Here is a 23,546-nt window from a genome sequence, read left to right on the forward strand (position 1 = left end):
CTTGCTATTTCTTTCCTAGTATGGAAGATCCTGTTCAAAATTGCACGGCTGTTCAGTTGAATGACTAGGTACAATAGCTGGAAAAGTCAAGTTGCACCTGACCAAAGTTATATTCACTTCTAGCCTTCAGGAGGACAGAGGTTGCAGTTTCTGAAGAAGCCAAGTGTTGGCAAGGGTCTATTTGAAAAAGAAGCAGACCAGAACTAAATTATCGCAGTCCTCTTATATATTGTCTTCTTTCCCCGGTAGTTGCTTTCTGAAGCCTCTGCTTCCACTTTTCAAGGTTCGTTAGCACTTGAGAGTTCAGTAAGAGATCACGGAACAGGAGGCAGGAAGTTCACGGTCACCTCCTAGCAGAGATTGCGAAGATGGGAGAGCCAAGAAGACATGGCAAACCTGTGGTCCTCTAGAAGTTGGGATCCAACTCTCATCAGCCCTGACTATTGGCACCGCTGGTGGAAATTGACAACATCTGGAGGGCCACAGGTTCCCCATCTCCAGTGGGTCCATACAGATGTGGAATGACTGACAGGGTGACCTTTGTGTTCTTTTTGGATACCAATCCTATAAACAGCACTTAAGAGTTCAATCCAAAGGATGTCTGCTCACAATTAAGCTCTGTTTTGTCCCATGGGGCTTAGTTCTAAATGTGCATGCAGTTGCAGGCTAAGAAATATTATACGAACTTCTGGATCTACGCAAGGGTTGTGTGTTTGGCTACTGGACTTGGCATCATAGTGGAATCTCATTTTGAGCTTCGGCGGCAACAGAAATTGCTGCAACTGAATGCTGTGGCCCCAGAGGAGAGGCAACATTTCATAACATCTGGGCTGTCAGATTGCCAGTAATCCCTGTGGGAGTTGTCAAATGTGTGGGCCAGCCCAGAGAGTGTGGATGTGAGTGCAAGCGGGGTTGGACTGTCAAGAATACGGATGTGGAGAGCGCCTCAGGTGAAGAGGAGAAGCTAAGTGCTGGATGTGGGACGTGACAGCGAGCAGTGAACATAGTGTGGGTAAGGGTAAATCTTTGAGGTTTTGGGAAAGACCAGAGGAGCAAAGTTTTGGAAAAGGAGTGTGTCAAAATAAATGCCGCTTTGTTCCATACATTTAATGCGCTGCTGCTTCGAGACCGACCAATTTATCCTCCCTATCACTGCTTCCCCAGGGATTGGTCTTCAGTGGATATAGCTGTAAAATCTTAGGAGAATAGCTGTTCAAGGAGCCTTCAGGTAACACGAGAGAAGCAGAAGGGCACTGGGAAGACTTTCAGAACCGCAAACATTTAAATCTAGCAAAATCCTCTATGCCTCATTTGTTTGCAGCTCTGAGGCATCCATTGGGTTTCAGTTTATTTATTTATTTTGCAAAAAAGAGAGAGCGAGCGAAGTCTTTTCAAAGAATAGTCACCGTGGGAGCATTTTACCTTCTGTTGAATCTTCTTAAGTAGGAAGCCACCAGAGCAAGCACAGAAGGCTAGAGGAGGAGGAGACTCCCAGCTAACTGTCCCCTGGCAAACATGAGTTTGGATAATGGCGCTGTATGACCTTGGTCATGCCACCAAATCGCTTTGAGCTTCCTCATTGCCTGCCTCCACAGAATCCAGTGTGGGTTGTTGGTTTTTTTTATCGCCCATCCATTTGACTTTGAAGGTACCACAAGACTCAGTTTGCTTTGTTAAAGACCAGCAGATTCATTGCACCATAAACGTTTCTGGAGTAGAGCTCGCTCACGTCTGAGGAAATAGGCCCTAGAATCACAGGAAGCTGCGTTTATACCAAGTCAGACCATTGGTTCATCTAGATAAGTATTTGTCCGCACTGAACGAAAGAGTCACTCCAAGGTTTCTCTCCTGGGATTGAACCTGAGACCGTCTGCATTCAGAACAGATTCTGTGGCCCTTTGCTAAACCACAGAGGCTTACTCCATGGTACATGTTTGCCCCTTGTTTGTGTCAGGATCTGCGTTCGACCGAGCTGATAAAGCTCATCTTCCTCCGGCCAAGTCCTTCGGAATCGCCCCTGACATGATTGGAAACCTGAGCCTTTGATGAAGCTCCAGGCACATCCCATTCAGCAGAGAATCCAAAACAGCATGCAGAAGTGATGAGATTTATGGCTACATCGCTATGCTTTATTTCTTAATACACAGACAGCAAAGAAAAAAGCATCCTCTCTCTGTGAGAGCAGAGAGCAACTGAGACAAAGGAACAGGAAACCAGTAACGTCACATCCGTCTCCCATCTCCCATGAGACTTCCAGCAGCCTGGAAGGTCTCTGGAATGTAAACAGAGTCTTGTGACTCTAAGCAGCTGCACAGTGGCAAACAGAAACTAACAGTTTGTGGCTCTGCTGTAACAGATTTACTGTGGCTAACCTTCTTGGCTTTACTAAAGCAAAATAATTTAGAGGGTTTTTTTCAGCTTCAGAGTGAGTTTGCCATGTGCTTCAAAAGGAGGAAGGTCCACTGCCCAGTTGTAAAGCATCTGGCTGGGATATATCAGTCATTGACATTACAAAACTTCAGGCAATGAAACTGGGCAAGCTGTCGGCCTGAGAGTAACTAAAGTTGACAGTTTTTGTGCTAGTGTCAAAGCTGTTCCATAGGCAGCCGTCAAGCCAGAGCTAAGCACCCAAAAAGACCCTGTAAATGTTATTATTGACAAAGCAAAAGTCCTAACCTGAACAGTAGGCTTTTCTAATGCTTCCTGTTGAGGAGAGCCAATGGCCAGCCTGGCTGGGTGGAGGCAATCCCTTTACTGCAGGGGTAGCCAATGTGGAGGACACCACAGGCTGTGGACCACAACTCCCACCCTCCCTCACCATTGGCCATGTTGACTGGTGGTGATGGGAGTTGGAATCCAACGACATCCGGAAGGCACAATCTTGGCTCCTTCTCCTTTGCGATCAAAGGAGATGCTTCATCTTGTAGCGTTGTTGGCTGAAGATGTGCATAAGCCATTGATTTCTGAAAGTGTACGCAGCAGTTCCTTGAAGTTAGATCAATCACTGGTCTATCTTCAGAAGTCGGCAGCTCCCTAAAATTAGACGTGGATGTCTTCCTATGCCTATTAGTCCATTGACATATTGGAGGGAATTAAAGACAACTAGCTGACAGAATGTAGACCTGCATCCTACTATATTGCTGTTAGCATTTCCTTTCCTGCCATGCCTTCTGTTGAGTGTCTAGACTAGAGTTGTTCATTCATACAAGGCTTTTTGTAGATGCCAGTTTGTTTTAAGAGTTGTTTTTCTCGCTGCTCAAGGTCACCAACAGCTTTGGCATAGCATTAGTAGAATGAAAAAGAGACGTGGGGCATATCTTGCATGACACAGACTTCTGAACCTTTATCTTTCAAGTTCCCAAAGTCCTTTTAATAGTAGATCTTGCTTATTTTAATGAGCCTCATTATACCTCATTTGTTCAGCTCTCTTGTGTGCTGCCATATGGCTCCGGTGGCTACCTAGTGAAAATGTATTTATTATCTCATAAAACATATATATAGAGATGTCAGATGCATGTAATTAAAGGAATTGTCTTTTGAGATATATATATATTATCAATTAACCACCTGGAGCTTCCTAGCCAAATCTTAATCAGCTAGCTGACGGAGGACATCATGAAACCATGTCTGGAAAGAGGCAAGGAAAGATCTATATATACATACATGCATAAGCCTCCTTCAGGCATTCACGAAAGTGTGATAATTGTAAGAAGTAAGAATGGGGGGGCAGGATTCTATTCAGTTCACATTTAGAGGCAAATTTCCTAATTTTCATTTCCTGACGCACAGCTGTTGTTAGAAATTTTCACTTTTCCAAATTTTGCAGTGTAGTTCTACACAAATTCATATACTAGAGGACAGTACACATTAGAATGCACATGTTAGTGAAAAAAAGGCTAAAAAAGTAGCTCGGTTGTTAGAGCACGAGACTCTTAATCTCCGGGTCGTGGGTTCAAGTCCAATGGTGGGCAAAAAGATTTCTGTATTCTTATATCTGTGTTCCTCACTTGTATTCCCCCCCCCCCTTTAATGGTAAAATTTGGACCCTGCTTTGCTTGGCATATCTCCCAGTTCTAGTAAGAGCAGATCACTCAGGCAGATCACCCTGTCCTCAACATATGAAACATTTGCTAGAAATAGATGGCATATTTTCATTTCTAGAGAAAGAGGTGCAGAGACTCAGACCATATAGGCCAGAGAGACTCCTTAATGCAATGAGCAGATGAAGCATGGGCAGAGCATGTTGTGCTTGCTCACTGGAAAGGGACAGGCATATTATATATCTGCTAAGGCACATTTTGACTTCATTCCAACTACCTGGTAGAAGCAATTGTTGGCTACCAAGCCTGGCCATGATTTTTTTGACTCCTGGGAAGTACCTTTCCTTCCTACAAGTCCATTGTGTGCTGGCAAATGATGTCCACATGCTCTAAGTACAGATCCCACGCTTTCCACCTGCTTCTTGAATGGAATGGCATCGTTCCTTAACCAGGATAGCTTAACACATCAGGAAGGAACTAGTGAAAACTTGAGTTCACCTTGACACACTGAATATTGTGAGATACACCGAAACAGCATAATCCTCACAAAGTGATTTATACGACATCAATTTCCTGTGTGGATTATGGTGTTTGAACACTCCTGGTGTGATGAGAGATGTTAGGGGAACATGTCAAGGTGGACTCGTTTTCCAGTCATTCGCTCCAATTTCCTACCACGCTGAACATTTGAATTGGTCCTTGGAGACAATTGGAATGTAAATTCAAGAGTTTATAGCTTTCTGGCTGAAAATAGGTGTATGTTTTTGACGGCAAAGCCTGTGGGGTTTTTTAGCAAAAGTAACTTGAGTTTCCTAGCAGTTCGAAAGCACGTCAAAGTGCAAGTAGATAAATAGGTACCGCTCTGGCGGGAAGGTAAACGGCGTTTCCGTGTGCTGTTCTGGTTCGCCAGAAACAGCTTAGTCATGCTGGCCACATGACCTGGAAGCTATACGCCGGCTCCCTCGGCCAATAAAGCGAGATGAGCGCCACAACCCCAGAGTCGGTCACAACTGGACCTAATAGTCAGGGGTCCCTAACAGATCAACATTCAGTGGTAAAGGGCATTATTTTCTTTTAAAAAGGATCTGTACCAGAGGCCTTGGAGACCCACTGACCATTAGAGTTACAGGTGTTAGGCAAGATGGACCATTTGTCTAACTCTCTGTATAAACCAGTTCTTTATTTCCAAGTATGCTGTGATCTCAAGGAGACAGCAGGCTCACTCATAACTGAGCTATGGATGTTGTGGAGAGTTTTCTACAGAGTGGTGTCTCTCACCACTTAAGGAATTCTGTCTAGAGAAGAAATGTTGCAAAGGATTCTGGGACATGTTCTACCACATGCCTTGTTAATTTTAGGTTTGTCTGGCCTCACCACTGCCCCATTTGAGGTGAGAGTTGTGCCATAGGACATAGCCAACACATTCTTGTGTCTGCATGTTGTGGGGAAAGTCGAGTCATTGAATGGATAAGCTGTCCTTCGGTGAAACTCATTCGCACTCCTGATTTTCAGACTTAGGGACTTTGATAACTTTCAAGGGGTTTCTCTGGAACACAGTTTGAACATCACAGCTGTTGAATATAAGCTGTCATTACAGGATATTAGTTTTTGTTATAGAGCAGGGGAAGCCAACATGGTGTCCTCCAGATGTTGATGGACTACAACTCCCATCATCCCAGACCACTGGCCATTCTAGCTGGAGTTGAAAGGAGTTGTGCTCCAATAACAAATGAAGGTCACCACAATGTCTGCCCCATTACAGATTGTGTAATCCCATTTAAGAACATGTGAGACTGTTTTCTGGAGCTGGCTTCTATTGTGAAATAGTTGTGTGTATTTTCTGCAGGTGGTATGGTAGGAAGAACTTTGTCTTCATTTCTAGCACAGATCGAACCCTCTGGAGAGGTCTTGTATTAATTTGTGTCTTGTATTAGAGGACTGGGAACTTGCTTCTTTCCCTCACCTGGCAGCTAACACCAAAAGAATTATGTTTGCACAGTCGAAAGTCTGTTGTGGGGATGGTGACACGAGAGGACACAGAACGTCACAGCTCGAGCCCTTGTTTGTCTCTCAGCAAATTATGTAGCCATCACATGCATCTCCAGATTTACTATCTCTGAATCTAATTTAGGGTTCGGGTCTCGGGCTTAAATAACTGGCTGGATAACTTGCATAACTCTCTGCATAACTTGCAGAAATAGTTACAGCTTTTGTGTGAGCATTCTTTATGATGGGTTATTTCAGCTACAAACAATGGGCGTTCCCAAACCCAATGAGATTCTTGCGCTCTGCTTTTGCAGTGCCATGTCATGGAGGATAGAAGGTAACATCTCCAGCTTCTAGGGTCAGACACATGAGTGAAGGTCAACAGAAAATTGTCAGGCAGAGAAGTGAGGCCAAGGTAGATTACCAGGAGGCATCTTAGACAGGTGGAGGTGGGTGAGGAGAAGCGTTGCCCAGGAAATCGAGAGAGTGTGGATGGCATCAGTGGTCGGCATTGCCGGGCACCTGCTGTGGTTCATGTCTTAGTAGGGGAGTTGCAGCTGTCTACCAGAGCCCCCTGGCCTGTTGGTACTCTTCTTGCCATTGGCTGCCTGCTGTCTCTCTCTCCGGCGAAATAGGAGAGGGCAAGTGGATAGCAGGAACCAGAAGAAGTAGCAACAACTGCCGCTGCTGCTGCCTCCTCACTCACTTGTCCTCAAGGCAGCAGTAGGGACTGAGCCCAGAGGGAGCATGTTGGTGCCAGATAGAAGGCAGAGGGTCCCAAAGAGGATATCTTAGTCCAGTATATCTGAAGGAGCATCTCCACCCCCATCGTTCTACCCGGACACTGAGGTCCAGCGCTGAGGGCCTTCTGGCGGTTCCCTCACTACAAGAAGCCAAGTTACAGGGAACCAGGCAGAGGGCTTTCTCGGTAGTGGCACCCGCCCTGTGGAATGCCCTCCCACCAGATGTCAAAGAGAACAACAACTACCAGACTTTTCGACGGCATCTGAAGGCAGCCCTGTTTAAGGAAGCTTTTAATTTTTGATGCATTACTGTGTTTTAATATTGTGTTGGAAACTGCCCAGAGTAGCTGGGGAAACCCAGTCAGATGGGAGGGTATAAATAAATTATTATTATTATTATTATTATTTTGACACAGGGCTCCTCAAAGACTGGTGCCAGCATGACAAAAGTCTTCTGCAGGGACAGAAATGGTTGCATGACTATGCAGGGGACAGAAATAAGGATGTATTCACTGTAGGCGAAGCTACTACTCTGCGGCACAGACAAAAAGTCAGCTCACTGGAAGGATTTTTGTAGGCGACAGGAACACCAGGAACTAACCACGTTGGAACTGGATAGAGCAAGGCAGAGTCCCTCACAAGCAGCTTGTGATAAAAAATCATTTATTGCTTTTCCAGTCAGCAGTCATGGCAACTAGAGCAATGCTCTGGTCCAACTCCCAGAAGGCCTGCAGTTTGAGTCCACCTCTGACTGATGACCTTTGCAGGTTATAGAAGAGCAGACACTGCTCCTCTGGAGAGGAGAAGCACCAGCCACTTAAGAAATGCCCTGTTATTGCATCCCACCCCCTAAGCAGTCCATGCATATAGCATGAACAAAGAAGAATGAAACAACCTGCTTGGCTATTCTTACTTGGCATTGAAGCGAGTTTTAATCCTGGCTGACAATTTCAGACGTGATTTTCCCTTGAGAGTTAATCTCCTATTTAGGCCGGTTCTTATAACCAAATAGGAGGCTCTGGCAACGGCCCTCCAGAACTTCAGACCAGGAGCTGCACATCTGCCAAAAGCGGGTTGAGCAGTAAATGTGATGTGTATATGGTGAACTTTGCGTGTATTCACACAACCTGCATGTTCCAACACCATGGTTTGGTCATGTGAATTGGCAATAAGACACCAACGTGGTTCAGAATGTTCAGAATTGATAGGATCTGGATGGGAAGAAAGCACTAAATAGTTGTTCCTGTTACTCCCAAGTCTAGACTAATTCTCTGCTTGGCAGCAACTAAAGCCAAGACTCCTCTGACTGACGTGCAGTGCGTGTTGTAAAAATAGTGATTGAATTCTCTTTGAAGAATCTCAGCCTATGTTTAACTACTCAGACAATCAGTTTGTAGAGAAAGTTGCGATGCCGGAAAAATGCTCCAGAAACGCCTTTTCCAGGCTTTCTATTACTCTTCTGAGACGTTCATATGTTCGTGTTAAGTATTCCTTTTTATTACTGTTTTTCCATGGCTCAGGGCTAATGAATACAGAAATCCATGCCTGCTTAGTGAAACTGTCCCACTCAGTGAAACTGTGGACCTAATGGTTTCCGAAATCCATTCATGTACTTCTTTTTCAGGCATGTGACAGCTGACTTAACCAGGGGAGAATGGTTAGAAATAGTAATCTCAGCCATAGGTGTTGTTTTTCTTAGCACTTCAAGTCCATGTTGCCTTATGGAAGATTTGCTCATATTGGCTCAAGCCAACACTGACTTTGTCCTGTACAACTTCCATTAATTCAATCTATTCTTTGACCCGTGTCTCAACCTTTATTTTGGTGCCGTTTTATATTTCTCATTCCATACCTCTGTGGACCAGATCTAGGACCCCAAACAGACACACAGTTCACATTGTTGGCAGATAATGCTCCACCAATGTGCATGGGCATATTTCTCTGCCACTGCTAATGGTGGCTTTTGACTTGAGGCCTGAGGGCTGGGTTCATGTTCTGAACCAGACACTGGTCCCTGCCAGAAACCCTAGACTACGTTCTGCAGTGCTGTTTCTGCTTACCTTAAAAGCAATCGACACAAAAGTAAACAGGACCTTTCGTCAAGAACTACTTGATAGAAGAAGAACAACTCTGGGACTGCTGCCAAAACTGGTATCCTCTGTTTTGCAACTCTCCCCCCTGCATCCAGACCGTCAACATGTATATTTCTTCACTTCTGAACCCATGCCTACCATTAGGCAAAATGTGGTGAAACCATAGGCATATAAACCACTGTTCTCACAAGTCCCCTAACGAGCCTGCTTCCCTTAGGTACAGAGAAGGAGGTTGTCCCATAGTCAGTGATGAAATATTTTGTCTTCTGTGTGTTTTAAAGGAGGGTTGTAGATTTTTCTCGATTCCCCCCCCCCGTTTTATCTTTTGTAAACCGTTTTGAGTTGTTGTTTTTTACAGTCAATCGGTGTTTTGATGAAATAAATAAATAAAATAGATGCCAGTCACATGCTGTATATCAAAGTGGTAAGGATCTCACCTTGACCTCAGGCTGCCCTTCCCCGCACCAAATCAATGGCTGCCGGCAGACAGCAGCGATCGCCGTTTGTTGACATCAGAGCATTTGGGAAGTTACGTATAATTTGGGGAGCGAGACTATTTCAGTGGCAGCCCTGTGTTGGTCATGATGCGCTGCTCAACCTTAAAGTCTTCCATCTTAAATTCCTCCAAGGGCTGAACTTTTAAGTAACAGTGAGGAATATGAGGTCCTTCAGAGCCTGAAGATTGAACACCCTACGTAGGCCTCGAACACATTTTCCTCCTCCTTCGGTGCTGTAGCTGCAGTTTTAATGCGGTGTTTATCTGTCATTGTCAGTAATGCCCATGAAATGCATAAACCTGTCTGTGGGATCAAAGGAGCTATGCTGTGATTGAAGAAAGAGCACTCCACTACCTAAACAGAACTGAACATACTAAAATACTGCTGTTGAATGCTTGCATTTGGTGCAGTTCAGTCAGCACAGGTTGTCTCCTGTATTTGATGCAGATGGAACACCTTTTTGCCCTCTTCCTTGACGCTGATCTCCAGGGTTTAGATTTAATGTTTGTTTCCGATACCCATCCTGCCTGTTACCTGTCCTTGGCGATACATCATTTGCATGGTGATGCAAAAGGAGTGGATTGTCAGTCTTCATAAAATGTCAAGGACCCAGTGTCAAGATAAAAAGGCAATATTCTTCTAAGTGGTTCAGGCAGACAATAAAGCCTTTTTGTCAAGTTAGAGATGGTAGCTTCTTCCGTCTCCGAGTGTGAAGTGGCTTTAACGTGGGAATATCTTGGCTCTGTAGTCTGCTATATGACCTGCTTCTCACAGAGGTGGCGAATCTGTGTTGGGACTTTGCCACTTTGAGATGAAGAAGGAGGCTTCCGTTTCTGAATGCTACTCCTTGCAAAAATAAAGGGATGTCACTAGTAGCTTCTTTTGATGGTCAGGTAGCACTTCAAAGCCACAAGCCAGGAACAGGGTACCCCTTGACCCATACACTTTCTGAAGTACAATTCATCAGGTACCAGAGCAAGGTGGGATCTGAATCTAGTCAACACATCCCTCCAACAGCGGCTACAATAGTATAGGTACAAGCTTTCACATGTACAGGTACCTCGGGTTACAGACGCTTCAGGTTACAGACTCTGCTAACCCAGAAATAGTACCTTGGGTTAAGAACTTGGCTTCAGGATGAGAACAGAAATTGTGCTCCGGCAGCACGGCAGCAGCGGGAGGCCCCATTAGCTAAAGTGGTGCTTCAGGTGAAGAACAGTTTCAGGTTAAGACCGGACCTCCGGAACGAATTCAGTACTTAACACAAGGTACCACTGTAGTGCATGGACATGTGAACATATAAAGCCCTTCTGATAGACGGTTTTTACAGAAATAAGCTATATCACAAGTCAACATGTGGAATGTACACCAAGTTTGGGATTGTTAACTGTTTTTAAAGAAGAGCAATCTGACCTTTGTTATAAAGAACTAATTACTTTTTTCTTTTAGTAGCAACATGCCTACTAGTGAGTGGAACAGAACTGGAAAGGATTGGAACATCTGTGTGTCTCTCGTTGTAAACAGACTGTACGGTCTATTGCCGTATCAGAAAAATTAACAAAGTGATATGTGCATTAAATAATACAAGTGATGTAGATGATTTTGTTGAAGCATGGCATCCTTGTATAAAACACTTTACTGATGATCCTGAATATTGGCAGCTGCCGAAATCACAGATTGGACTTTGGCAAATTTCTCTAGATTGATCTCTCCTGTAGCAGGGAGGGGGCGAGCTGGGATTTTGTTTTTGCATCCCTTTCTCTCTCTCTTTTTGTAATTGTTATATATTGGAAGTCGTTAAAACTATATTGAAAAGCAAGCAAGCAAACAAAAAATCTCCCTCCCACAGCCTTAGAGGCAGAGCGTTGCCTTCATGGCTAGTAGCCACAGAAAGCCTCTTCCTATTCATCTAATCCTCTTTTGAAAGCATCCAAGTTGGGGACCATCAGTCGCACCTGTGGCAGCAAGCTTGCTTCAAAATTAGTGTGTCTACAATTGCAGCCCTAAGGAGAACAGCAGCCCCCAGCTTCATAGCATTTCTCAGGATTGTATGCCCCTCTTTATAATTATTTTCTCTGACTACTCTGATGCTGAGGTTGTTGTGGGTTGGCATGCAATGAGGAAGAATAGTTGAAGGGCATATGATGCAATTTGCCTGCATGGGCCCATATGACAGAGTGAAGTGAATGCCTCTGATTTGTAGCATAAGGCTAATGGTGAGTTATTTGATTTATTGTTGTCTTTTGAGGGCCGGGGAGCAGGGAGAGAGGTGTTTGTTGGTTTTCCTGGCTCAGGTCAGGTGCCAAAATAACTTGACTGGCCTTGACTGGCTACCGAGCAGATAGGCACTATATCACCAAAGCAGCGGGTTGCAGAGACTGAACTTCATGTTGATAAACAGCAAGTGTGAAGCTGGAATAAAACACTCTCCTGTATTTGTGCTGTCAAATGCCTTGGTCTGAGGATTTTCTGCCACACTGTGTTGGTTGTGCCTCTAAGCAACAAAGCATGCACACACAAATACCAAAAGAAAATGTAGACACACACACACTTACTTTTTATTGCAGTAAATTGCAATGTGTTTATAGTGGTGCATGCTGTATACATGAATTATAGCACCCCAGCAGAATTTCTGAAAATGAAAATTCCTGGATACTGCCCTGAGTGTAACTTCTCCAACCTGATGCCCTCCAGGTTTTTTGGACTACCGCTCTCATCATCCCTGACCATTGGCCATGCTGGCTGCAGGTGATGGGAGCTGAAGCAATATTTAGGGGGGAACAGGTTGAGGAAGGTTGATCTAGCTCATTGTAAGGCAGGTTCATGGGTCCAGTTAGCTTGTTTCAGATGTGTTCTTTCCTTTCTTGAAGAAAACAAATAATTTCAGTAACAGATGAACTTCTGGTCCTCTCCACGCTATGAATCCTACAGCCTATCTTGGTTTTCCTAGTCTGGTCTCCTTTGGACCACATATCCCAATGGGACCAGGCCAGGAGCACTGCAAGCTATGGGTTTTGCGTGGCTGTCTTCCCAGGACACTTTCCTAGCTGCGCGCCACAGCAGGAAAAGGACCATAGCTCATCTTTGCAGGCAAGAAGCCCCAGGTTCCAGGCTCTGCAGTTCGATGGCCAAATAGTAGGTTATGGAAGGTCCTCCTCTAGGGACCCAGGGAAGCAGCTGCCAGTCAAAAGTTCCTTGTACTATGCTAAATGATCCAATGCTCTAAGGCAGCTTCATATCTCAATATGAACATGGGAAGCTATCTCCAAGCTCTTGGGCAAGCAGTAGGGTGACACCCCAGGATGCTTATTCACTTTGATCTGCTCTCTTTCTGTGGCCTCCTTTCAGAGTGTTCCTTCCAGTGCCATTCTACTGGGTTATTTGCATTGGGGTTGCAAAAAAAGGATAACCTTTTTATCGTTCTGCCCAGACACTGAGGTCTAGTGCCGAGGGCCTTCTGGCGGTTCCCTCACTGCGAGAAGCCAAGTTACAGGGAACCAGGCAGAGGGCCTTCTCGGTAGTGGCACCTGCCCTGTGGAACACCCTCCGACCAGATGTCAAAGAGAAAAATAACTACCAAACTTTTAGAAGACATCTAAAGGCAGCCCTGTTTAGGGAAGCTTTTAATGTTTAATAGGTTATTGTATTTTAGTGTTTTGTCGGAAGCCGCCCAGAGTGGCTGGGGGGACCCAGCCAGATGGGCAGGGTATAAATAAATTAGTAGTAGTAGTAGTAGTAGTAGTAGTAGTAGTAATAGTAGTGTTACCTTGCATTGCTTACATAAAAAAGCAAGGCAAGGCAATAAGGATTATTCTTTCAACATTTTTTTAACAGGGTGAGGGGAAGAGAGAATGAAGATACTAGACCGAATTGGCAATGCCTTCACCACTCCATTAACAATTATCGTCCTGGCCGTATGGTATTTTGTTTGTTTTCTGATCCTAATTAATCATCTTCTTTTTGAGTTAAAATAATTAAAGCTAAATCCTCTCTCTTCATTTTAATCCTTCCCGTGCTAAGCCGCGGACTGTTGCGCCATGCTGCCTCTCCTCTGGAGAGTTGCTTGGAGCCATTTTCCTGCCTCGCAAGCATGTTGTCTCTTGGAAAGTTATAAACTCTGAGAGATGAAAACACCTTCCTAAAAAAAAAAAAGGGAAGGAAGGCAATGTTAATAAGCAGCTCCCTAATCACAGCGGATGTATGCCTAGATCCGTGATCATAGGACACCAAATGTCAGTGTTCCTTGCCGAAGCAAGCACTGGAAGTTAAATGATTTAATTGGGTTTTACTTGCTTTGTTTTGTTTCAAACCTAAATGAATCATAAAGCTAAAAGGTATATTGTGCAAGCTTGAAAAAAAGTCATTTGCCAAAAGTCTGTGCAGATTTCAAAGTAATTAAAACTCAGGGACTGCCTACTTGGCACTATCTTCTTAATTGATAATCAAAATGAGCAGATCAAATAAGTATGCTTTGAACACAGCTGATAATTGCCAGCAATTCCCTTTGAAATTCTTGGATCGGTTGGATTCCATCATTAAACTGGTTGTTTGCAAATTCGCTACTAGTTGATGCAAATCCACAAAGAAAACCCTTGCATAATACAACGATGACACTGGGTCTCATTAAATAACATAATAAGTTTTAGGATGAGATGAGAGGGAAATAAGTTGCTTAGAATTTGTGCTCCTTTTTTATTTTTTGCCAAATCAAGGCAAATGAGAGTGTGTAAAGGTAAAGAGCAAGACTCTGTTCATTTCACTGGACAATGTTGTGGTAGAAGTCAACCAAAGATTTAAAACCACTTTAAAAGCAATGGGTGTTGTCCATTGTCACCCAAGTTGCATGATGGGACTTCCTTTTCCTCTCTTCTCCTGCATCTCCTTGTTTCATCACAAATCAACTCCAAACCTCCAGAGTACATTTCGGGGTCAGAGAATGGATATCTGTTCCATTCTGCTGGCAAACACTAAACTATACCTTACAATGTGTTCCTGAAAGGTGGGGTGGTTTGCAGAACGAGATACATCAAAAACTTAATCGTAATACAGTGTAGTGTATGCATACTTTCATTTCTTTAAAACAGTTTTTTTTTAAAAAAAAAAAGTATAGTACCCAACTATTCCTGTCCAGAAAGACAGATGTATTTATTCTAAACTCCAGAACTCCACGCTGTTTCTTTATTGGAATACATAGTTTACTGCCATTGGGACAACACACATTAATCAGCTACTGAATGGCACCTAAAACAGATATCTAGGGTGTTGAAGGGTTCTTTTCTGAATCTAATGCCTTACTAATGCCCAGTGTGTAAGGGACCTGGACTGCAGAGAAAACTTACTCATGTAAGAAGAGTTTCATCACTACCCCTCCTGCCCACTGGGGTATGAATGCATTTCACCATGTGCTCTGTTCCATGTACATGCCAATAGCATCTCCACCTGGGCAGCTAATTATTGGTGTACTGATGCTACACATATATGGGATGGTACACATGGAACGTGATGGTGACAGTGATAGCCACCAACTCAGATAGCTTTAAAAAAGCATTTAACGAATTCAATGTGGTCAAGGCTATCAGTGGCTACCAGTCACAATGGCCATATTCTACTTCTACTGTCAGAGGCATTATGCCTCTGAATACCAGTCTCTGGAAACTGCTGCTGGGCTGCCAGGAGTCCAGGTTCCCTGCTTGATAACATAGTAAGCATAGGTAATTAAAAAGGAGGATTTATTGCAAAAACAAACAGATAGCTCCGGACGGCTCTAACGAAGCCTCCGGCATCATTACTCAAGATGACCCTTCTGAAGATTCCTTCCGGTGTTGACAGAAGATATTGAACTTATGACCCTTACATCTCTTCTTTTGCTTACTATTTAGCAGCCCTCCTGACTCTTCAGACTTAGTGGATCAGCTCCAACCTCTTCCTGTTCTGAGAGGCTGTCTCTGAATTTGTTCGTGCCTGATTGTGCCTCCTGTGAGCTTTGGCTGTGTTCTAGCCTGCTCTCAGCTACTGCTTTATCAGCCTGCCCATCAAGGTCAGGAAGAGCCGAAGTCTTCAGCTCTTCTCTCTCCTGCCTGCCTAACATCTAAGCCTCTCTTTTCTTGGCTTCTTTCTGCAGTTGGCTGCAAACCTTCACTTGGAGCTGGCTCATTCCTGACATGGGCAGAGTGCTGTTGCGCTTATGTCTAGCATGCAGGCTTCCCATAGGCATCTGATCACCCCAACCAGAACAGGTTATGAGACCAGATAGGCCAATGGCCAGATCCAGTAGATTTGTCTTACATTCTTAAGTGTTTGAATGTGACAGTGGTGCACTGAGCACTTATGCAGGTAAACACTTTCTCCACTGCTTCCATCCCGTATAAACCGGGCCTGAGATTTGGGGTGTTCGCTTTCTTCATTCCTTCCCCCCACCCCACCCCATGCAATACAAAGGATCGGCTTAAGTGCATGTGTCCTACTAAACGGCGTATTCCCTCCAAGAAAATAATGCATGAACAGAGCCAGAATGTTCTTATTAATTGCTTTTGAATGCTGCAGTTGGTGTTTTGTGCTTCAGGTAGTGCTGGGATAATTGAAACAGCTGGGGGTGGTGGAGGAATCAAGTAGGATTCAAGGTGGTCTGCAAAGCTCTGGAGACAGATATGCATATAAATGCACATTAAAAATAAACCCAAATAAATAAATACCGAGTTACTCGCTCTTATTTACTTCTTGCGATCCAGTGGGACAGAACTCATTCCCACAAGCTTAGATGCTTGCATTTTCTATTATTAAGACTTTTAAGGGGGGGGGGATCTGGCTGAAGCTTATGTGATGTTTCAAAGTAAAGAGATGAGTAGAATTTGCATAATAGAATCACAAAAATGGAAAGCATGGAACATTTGATATTTAAAATAGTCTCATCTAAAGCTTTTAGCACAGGTAGGAAAGGTTAATAAAAATCCATCCATACAGCATATAAATTATTCCAGACTTTAAAATGTAAAACAAAATTATGTCCAATCCATCTTCCTGCCTCCTCTTACGAACATATGTCTCTTAACAAACCTTTCCTACTTAAACACCTACTTGAAAAATTAAAGTGACACGCATCACACTTCTGACTTGTGTGAGCTATAATCCAGTGTCCAGTCACTTAGCTCTAGGACTTGGCCCTAGACCAGGGGTTTTTGTGGCTTGGGCCGGTTCATGGTCCTGCAGACGCCGTGGTGGGCCAGAGTGTGTGCGCGCGCACATGCACACAAAAGCAAACACGATATATGGCGCCCCTTCTGGTGCTGAGGAGGCGTACGCAGCTTCCCATTGGCTGCAGGAGCTTCCTGCAACCAATAGGAAGCCGGCCAGCATCACAGAAGGCAGTCCCCGCTCTGCTCTGCGCCAGTTTAGCATGGCGCACAGGAGCCATCCGAGCGGGCGGTGGGGGTCCATGGGCCTTAGGTTGCCAACCCATGGCGTGAGGGCACAGTGTAAGGTGCCATCGAGCATTTGCACCTTGTCTTGCCCGTGACAGTGAGTAACCAAAGCCAACCCTTCCATACTTGGGAAGTGAACTCATGGGAGGGTCTGAGGGGTAGAAGACATGACTTGCAGCCACCATCACAGAAATGAAATGCTACAGAATGATGTTGGAGTAACTATGAGGAAACAGTTGAAGTGCTGTACTGAAATCAGGAGCCAAAGATCCGTTTAGTATTTTGAGATTATAACCGTAATGGTGAGGTTAAAAAGAATTATTAGGGCTAGGCAGATCTGCCAATTTTGGTTCTTTTAGTTTCTCATGTTCCTGATTCTGGAATTCAGACCCCCTACATTTGTTTGCAATAATAATAATAATAATAATAATAATAATAATAATAATAATAATAATAATAGAATTCCAACAAAAACTCATCAGCATTTAAGTACAAATTTATCCTAATAGACACATTTTTTTTTATGCCATTTTGATTAATATACACAATTTTGCAAGCGGTTCCCCCCTAATATCCCTTTTTGTATGTTATTGTTATGAATATATTCATCTGACTGCAGATGTCCCTCTAATAAATGCATGTTGGGTTGTAGAATTGCTTTGCAAAATTCAAAGAAGTGCAGAAAGGAATGGAAACATGGGGGGAAACTGGTTGCTTTGTCAAACACAGGCAATGGTACCCACCAGTCCAAAACACTACATCTTCAGATTCTATATGCACAACTGAAAATTAGCCCTGGCAGCCACCCAGTTAAAAGCAATCAAAAATTGGCTTAACGTATATGTTTTTCGTCCATTCATCCATCAGCTGCATTTGCATCTGAGTAAAACTAAATGTTCTGAAGCAATGAGTGTTGTTTTCTTTGTTTTTAGATCTTGCATCCATGTGTTAACAGCAGGCATCGACTTAGAAAAAGACATTCTCTTCTATCACAGGTATATTTTTAGTTAGTTAAACGTTTGTTAATGGATTGACCTAACAAATTAAGAGAATAATATTGTGTTGTTGTTGTTTAGTCGTTTAGTCGTGTCCTACTCTTTGTGACCCCATGGACCAGAGCACGCCAGGCACTCCTGTCTTCCACTGCCTCCTGCAGTTTGGTCAAACTCATGCTGGTAGCTTCGCGAACACTGTCCAACCATCTCGTCCTCTGCCGTCCCCTTCTCCTTTTGCCCTCCATCTTTCCCAACATCAGGGTCTTTTCCAGGGAGTCTTCTCTTCTCATGAGGTGGCCAAAGTATTGGAGCCTCAGCTTCACGAGCTGTCCTTCCAGTAAGCACTCAGGGCTGATTTCCTTCAGAATGGAGAGGTTTGATCTTCTTGCAGTCCATGGGACTCTCAAGAGTCTCCTCCAGCACCAGAATTCAAAAGCATCAATTCTTCGGCGACCAGCCTTCTTTATGGTCCAGCTCTCACTTCCATACATCACTACTGGGAAGACCATAGCTGTAACTATATGGACCTTTGTTGGCAAGGTGATGCTACTGAAAAATCTGTGTGTCTGGCCTTCCTGCTTGCACAGACGACCGTTGCAACCATCATCTCCCCCAAGCAGTAGGAGCCTACAGCTGTTGAAACAAGCAAGGCCCCTTTAAAAATAAGAGCTCAGTTGGTACAGCATGAGACTGTTAACCTCAGGGTTGCAGGTTTGAGCCCCATGCTGGGCAAAAGAGTCCTGCATTGCAGGGAGTTGAACTATATGTCCCTTGCGGTCCCTTCCAACTCTACAATTCTATGGTTCTACTTGGAGGATGGAGCTAACCACCCAGACTCAGCCTGTAGTTAATTATTGCTTAAGCAGCATCCTAAACCAACGCGTCCCACGTAGACTTGCCCATCCCAAATGCCTCACCTGCCTACTAGGAACATCGCCTGAAGTAGAACAACAGCTGAGGCACAGCTACAGTGGTACCTCGGGTTAAGAACTTGATTCGTTCCAGAGGTCCGTCCTTAACCTGAAACTGTTCTTAACCTGAAGCACCACTTTAGCTAATGGGGCCTTCTCCTGTCGTGCTGCCGGAGCACAATTTCTGTTCTCATCCAGAAGCAAAGTTCTTAAACCGAGGCACTATTTCTGGGTTAGCGGAGGCTGTAACCTGAAGTGTATGTAACCTGAAGCGTATGTAACCCGAGGTACCACTGTACTAGCCACTGAAGCACCTTTTTTTGTTTTATCCAATGGGTTGCAGTACATTCCAAAGGTTAGCTAAACTTGTAAATAAGCCTCATTTCACTATGCAGGTTAGGTAAATGATCCATGCAGTCATTTCTGCAGACGGTGGGTCAATTCCCACCACTTGTAGCTACAGTTTGCACCAGCGTAGCTTGGAATCCTTGGCTTTATTGAGAAGATATAAGTAGAGAATGAGATATAAAACATGGATGATTATGATTGAAGTACATTCTCCCCCAGGGGATCGTGTCACAACTGATGGTTTCATTTATTTTTTGTGTCTCTTTAATGAAAATTCACTCTGCTGGATATTTAGCTAGCCCAAGGAAACTTTTCCATTTGTTATTTATGATGTGTAGAGTTTCTCTTCTGTAGGCTAAAGACGCTATATTTTAGAACGAACCAGGATGCAGATTACTTCTCACTTGACTCTTCTTATTCAATTATTACCTTTTCTCTCCCCCTGTTCCACTTGGCTTGGCAACTGCCCCATTACTTTTAGCAACCATATGCAAGCTATTATTCATGCTAAATGACCAATAGGGATTTTTTTTTTTTAATGTATGAAAAAGTCTGGCTTTTTTCATTTATTTTTAATTTGCTATCAACTCTGTTGCTGTAACTGATCATCTGACCAGTTACAAACTTGAATATTTCCGTCTTTACAGCACGAGGTGTAAATTCCAGCTAATATCTATTCCAGTAGGTGTTTCCTGTTTCCTCTTGAGCTTAAAGAGATTTCCCATCCTTTGCTTATTTATTCCGTGCCTCGGCCTTCCAGTAACAAGAGTTCTCTGGGCAGTGTGCAAAATAAAAATAAATCGCAAATACAGTACAGTTGCAAATTAAGAAGCATCAGATAAGGCAGTTAGAACTTGAGAGCAGATCACTTGATCAAGTGATCAATATATATTTTCTAAAAAATGAAGCTGTGATGCATTATAGAGCAGAGCAGGAATGGAGAACCTGTGACCGGGGATAGTTCAGTTGGTTAGAGCGTAGTGCTGACAATGTCAAGGTCATAGAATCGATCCCCATACAGGACAACAGCATATTCCTGCATTGCAGAGAGTTGGACTAGATGATCCTTGGGGCCCCTTCCAGGTCTACAGTTCGATGATTCTATTATTCTCTTGGTCCTTGCATGGCTCCATCAGCATGGGCAAAGACATGGAGGGATGAGACTTGCCCAGCAACATCCAGTGGGCTGAAGATTCCCCATCCTTGGACCAGGACGTTGGCAAACAAGTCCAGCAATCACACTATAAATCACAACACTGTGTGAAATTGTAAAGGTCTGGCCAGATAAAATGGTTTTTGCCTAGCATCGAAAATATATTAAAGCAGGTGCCAAATAACTGGGATCTCCACACATTGATCTGTGTTCTGCTGAGCTAGAATATGGTGGAAATGGCCTTACCTTTACAAAGAAGCAAACTGTGATGGCCTGGGAATCTGATTCAGAGGCTGAACCGGAGGAATCCCAGCCTGCACAGGAGTCCCCGCCTCCAGGGCTGGCTGAGCCGGGGCAGGGCCTTGAATCTGAAGCGCCTGCACCTGTGCCGGATCCTCAGGAGCAGACACCAGATGAATCCACTTTGGCTCCTGAGGTGATTGAGGACCCATTGCCTACAGGTGCGCCTCTCCCAGCCCTGTCAGGGGAAGGTGAGCCTCCCCCTGGGTCCAGTAACCCTCCAGCCTCTCCTGAGCTGCAGAGGCTCAGGGCAGAGAGGCGGAGGGAACTGGGTTCTCTCAGGAGGAGTGCTCGCCTTAAGGCCAGGAGAGGCGGGTCACCTGTGGGCCGGGACCGCCCCTGGCCTCAGAGAAGATAAAGGCCAGTCAGCCCGTTCCCAGGTTGCGGGAGCAACGTCGTTGGAAACCTGTTTCTGCCAGCAACCAGACCTGTTCTTCCAGAGTTCCCGACCTTGCCCGGCTCCTCGCTTTGGACCTCGCTTTGCCCTTGGTGGACAGTCTCCAGACCCTCGACCCAGGACCGGACTCTGACCATGCCTCACGGTAACCTCCCCCCAGGACCAGCACACAAACACTCCTTAACAGAACCTTATTGGAGGTTTCATAGAATCATAGAATCTTAAATTCGGGTTCTCAGGGGTCATCTCGTCCAACCCTCTGCAATGTAAGAATCTTAGGGAAGCATCCATGACAGAACCTCTGCTTGAAAACCTCCAAGGAAGGAGAGTCCACAACCTCCTGAGGAAGACCGTTCCACTGTCGAACAGCTCTTACTATCAGAAAGTCCTTCCTGGTGTTCAGTCAGAATCCCCTTACTTGTAACTTGAAGCTATTGGTTCAGGTCCCACCCTTCAGAGCAGGAGAAAACAGGCTTGCTCCATCTTCCATATCCTTGAGATATTTGAAGATGGCTGACGTATCTCCCCTCAGTTTCCTCTTTTCCAGGTTCCTTATTGGAATTCAGGTCTCAAACCAACGGCTTCAAGTTACAAGCAAAGAGATTCTGACTAAACATCAGGAGGATCTTTCTGACAGTAAGAGTTATTTGACAGTGGAACAGACTCCCTCAGGAGGTTGTGGACTCTCCTTCTTTGGAGGAGGAGGAGGAGGAGGAGGAGGAGGAGGAGGAGGAGGAGGAGGAGGAGGAAGAAGAAGAAGAAGAAGAAGAAGAAGAAGAAGAAGAAGAAGAAGAAGAAGAGGAGGAGGAGGAGGAGGAGGAGGAGGAGGAGGAGGAGGAGGAGGAGTAGTAGTAGTAGTAGTTTGGATTTGATATCCTGCTTTATCACTACCCTAAGGAGTCTCAAAGCATCTAACATTCTCCTTTCGCTTCCTCCCCCACAACAAACACTCTGTGAGGTGAGTGGGGCTGAGAGACTTCAAAGAAGTGTGACTAGCCCAAGGTCACCCCGCAGCTACATGTGGAGGAGCAGGGAATCAAACCCGGTTCACCAATTTACGAGTCCACCGCTCTTAACCAATACACCACACTGGCTCTCTTGGAGGTTTTTAAGGAGAGGTTGGATGGCCATCTGCCATGGATGCTTTCGTTGTGATTCCTGCATTGGACTAGATGACCCTTGTGGGTAACTTTCAACCCTAAAATTCTGTGTTTCTGTGATTCCCATAGTCATGTCTTGTTCCAGTTAGTTCCCATGGTCTGGCTTGTTGACAGCCAGCGCTGGAAGCCGATCACTAACAGTGAAATGACTCTTACTGCGTTGTACGGGCACGCTGCGCTTAGTGACGGCTGTGAGTGAGGTATTGTGCTGGTACTCTGTACTTGTCTGTTTCTGCCTGCTTTCATTAATGCGCTTGGCCCAAGTACTCCCGCTTCCCTGGAATGGAGTCTGACAGTGCCATTTACTTTCCAAGTGCTGCTGATGCAATCTTACCCGCTAAGATGCAGAGAATCATCAATCACTGCAGGGGAGCATTTGCCACAGCAGTTGCCACAGCAAACAAGAGAGGGGAGCCAGAGGGAGCTGGCATGAACGAGATCTGCCTGCTGGGCCTAATGGTGTTGCCACAGAAGAACAAGGCAGACACGCCCTTGCCTGGCCTACTGCAGGCATTGATTGATTGCCATTATTTGGAGGACTAAATGCCCCCAGCTATGCACATGGGGAAATGCTCCTGTTGTTAGGTGTGGGACACATAGGCGGTAAGCACAACACATCACAACAAAGGTCTCTGTGGTTTGAATATAGTGGACTGCAGTTCCCATCATCTCTGACCATTGGCCGTGCTTGGTTCAGGTTGATGCAAGTCAGAGTCCTGCAATACCTGGAGCACAGGGTCTCCATCCCTGATCTGTCTACTCCAGTACCCTGCTTTACCCTGTGGCTAGCAAGATACTTCTGGGAAGACCACAAAGGTCTTGCTTTGTTACTGATATACAGCAGCACTTCTTCCAGACCTGGAGATAGGAACTGGGGTATGGAATTGAGTTCCCTTCAGATGTTGTTGGACTCCAACTCCCATCAGCTTGACCCAGCACAGGCAATAGACAGAGTGGATGGGAACTGCATTACAACAACATTTGGCAGAAGGTAAAGGGACCCCTGACTATTAGGTCTAGTTGTGGCCGACTCTGGGGTTACGGCGCTCATCTCGCTTTATTGGCCGAGGGAGCCGGCGTACAGCTTCCGAGTCATGTGGCCAGCATGACTAAGCCGCTTCTGGCAAACCAGAGCAGCGCACAGAAATGCCGTTTACCTTCCCGCCGGAGCGGTACCTATTAATCTACTTACACTTTAACGTGCTTTCGAACTGGTAGGTTGGCAGGAGCAGGGACCGAGCAATGGGAGCTCACCCCGTCGTGGGGATTTGAACCGCCGACCTTCTGATCGGCAAGTCCTAAGCTCCGTGGTTTAACCCACAGCGCCACCCGCGTCCTGTGCATTTACATAGTAACTGCCTAATAGACCTCTATGAATTTGTCTCATCCCCATCTAATCTAAGTGAGCAGCCATCACCACATCTTCAGGCAATGGAGACCTTAAATTAATTCTGTGCTACGTACCTTATTTTCACTGCCCTGAATCTGTTGTTGGGTGACCCCGA

The 23,546-nt window shown here is 44.9% G+C and overlaps 1 protein-coding gene across 3 annotated transcripts in view; it reads left to right on the forward strand.

The window, feature by feature from the left end:
* The window catches only part of SAMD12 (sterile alpha motif domain containing 12), a 201,730-nt gene that overhangs the window by 139,494 nt on the left and 38,690 nt on the right, over positions 1-23,546 (forward strand). Inside the window, exon 5 of one of the 3 annotated variants that reach the window (XM_081919073.1) lies at positions 17,710-17,772. The exons of the other annotated variants lie outside the window; for them this stretch is intronic. Coding sequence (XP_081775199.1) covers positions 17,710-17,729 — 20 coding nt within the window. The 3' untranslated portion in view covers positions 17,730-17,772. The remainder of the gene's footprint in view (positions 1-17,709; positions 17,773-23,546) is intronic. 3 annotated transcript variants of the gene reach the window in all.

This window comes from Podarcis melisellensis, assembly GCF_964234715.1.
Source record: "Podarcis melisellensis genome assembly, chromosome: 7".
In the NCBI taxonomy this organism is placed as follows: Eukaryota; Metazoa; Chordata; class Lepidosauria; order Squamata; family Lacertidae; genus Podarcis; species Podarcis melisellensis.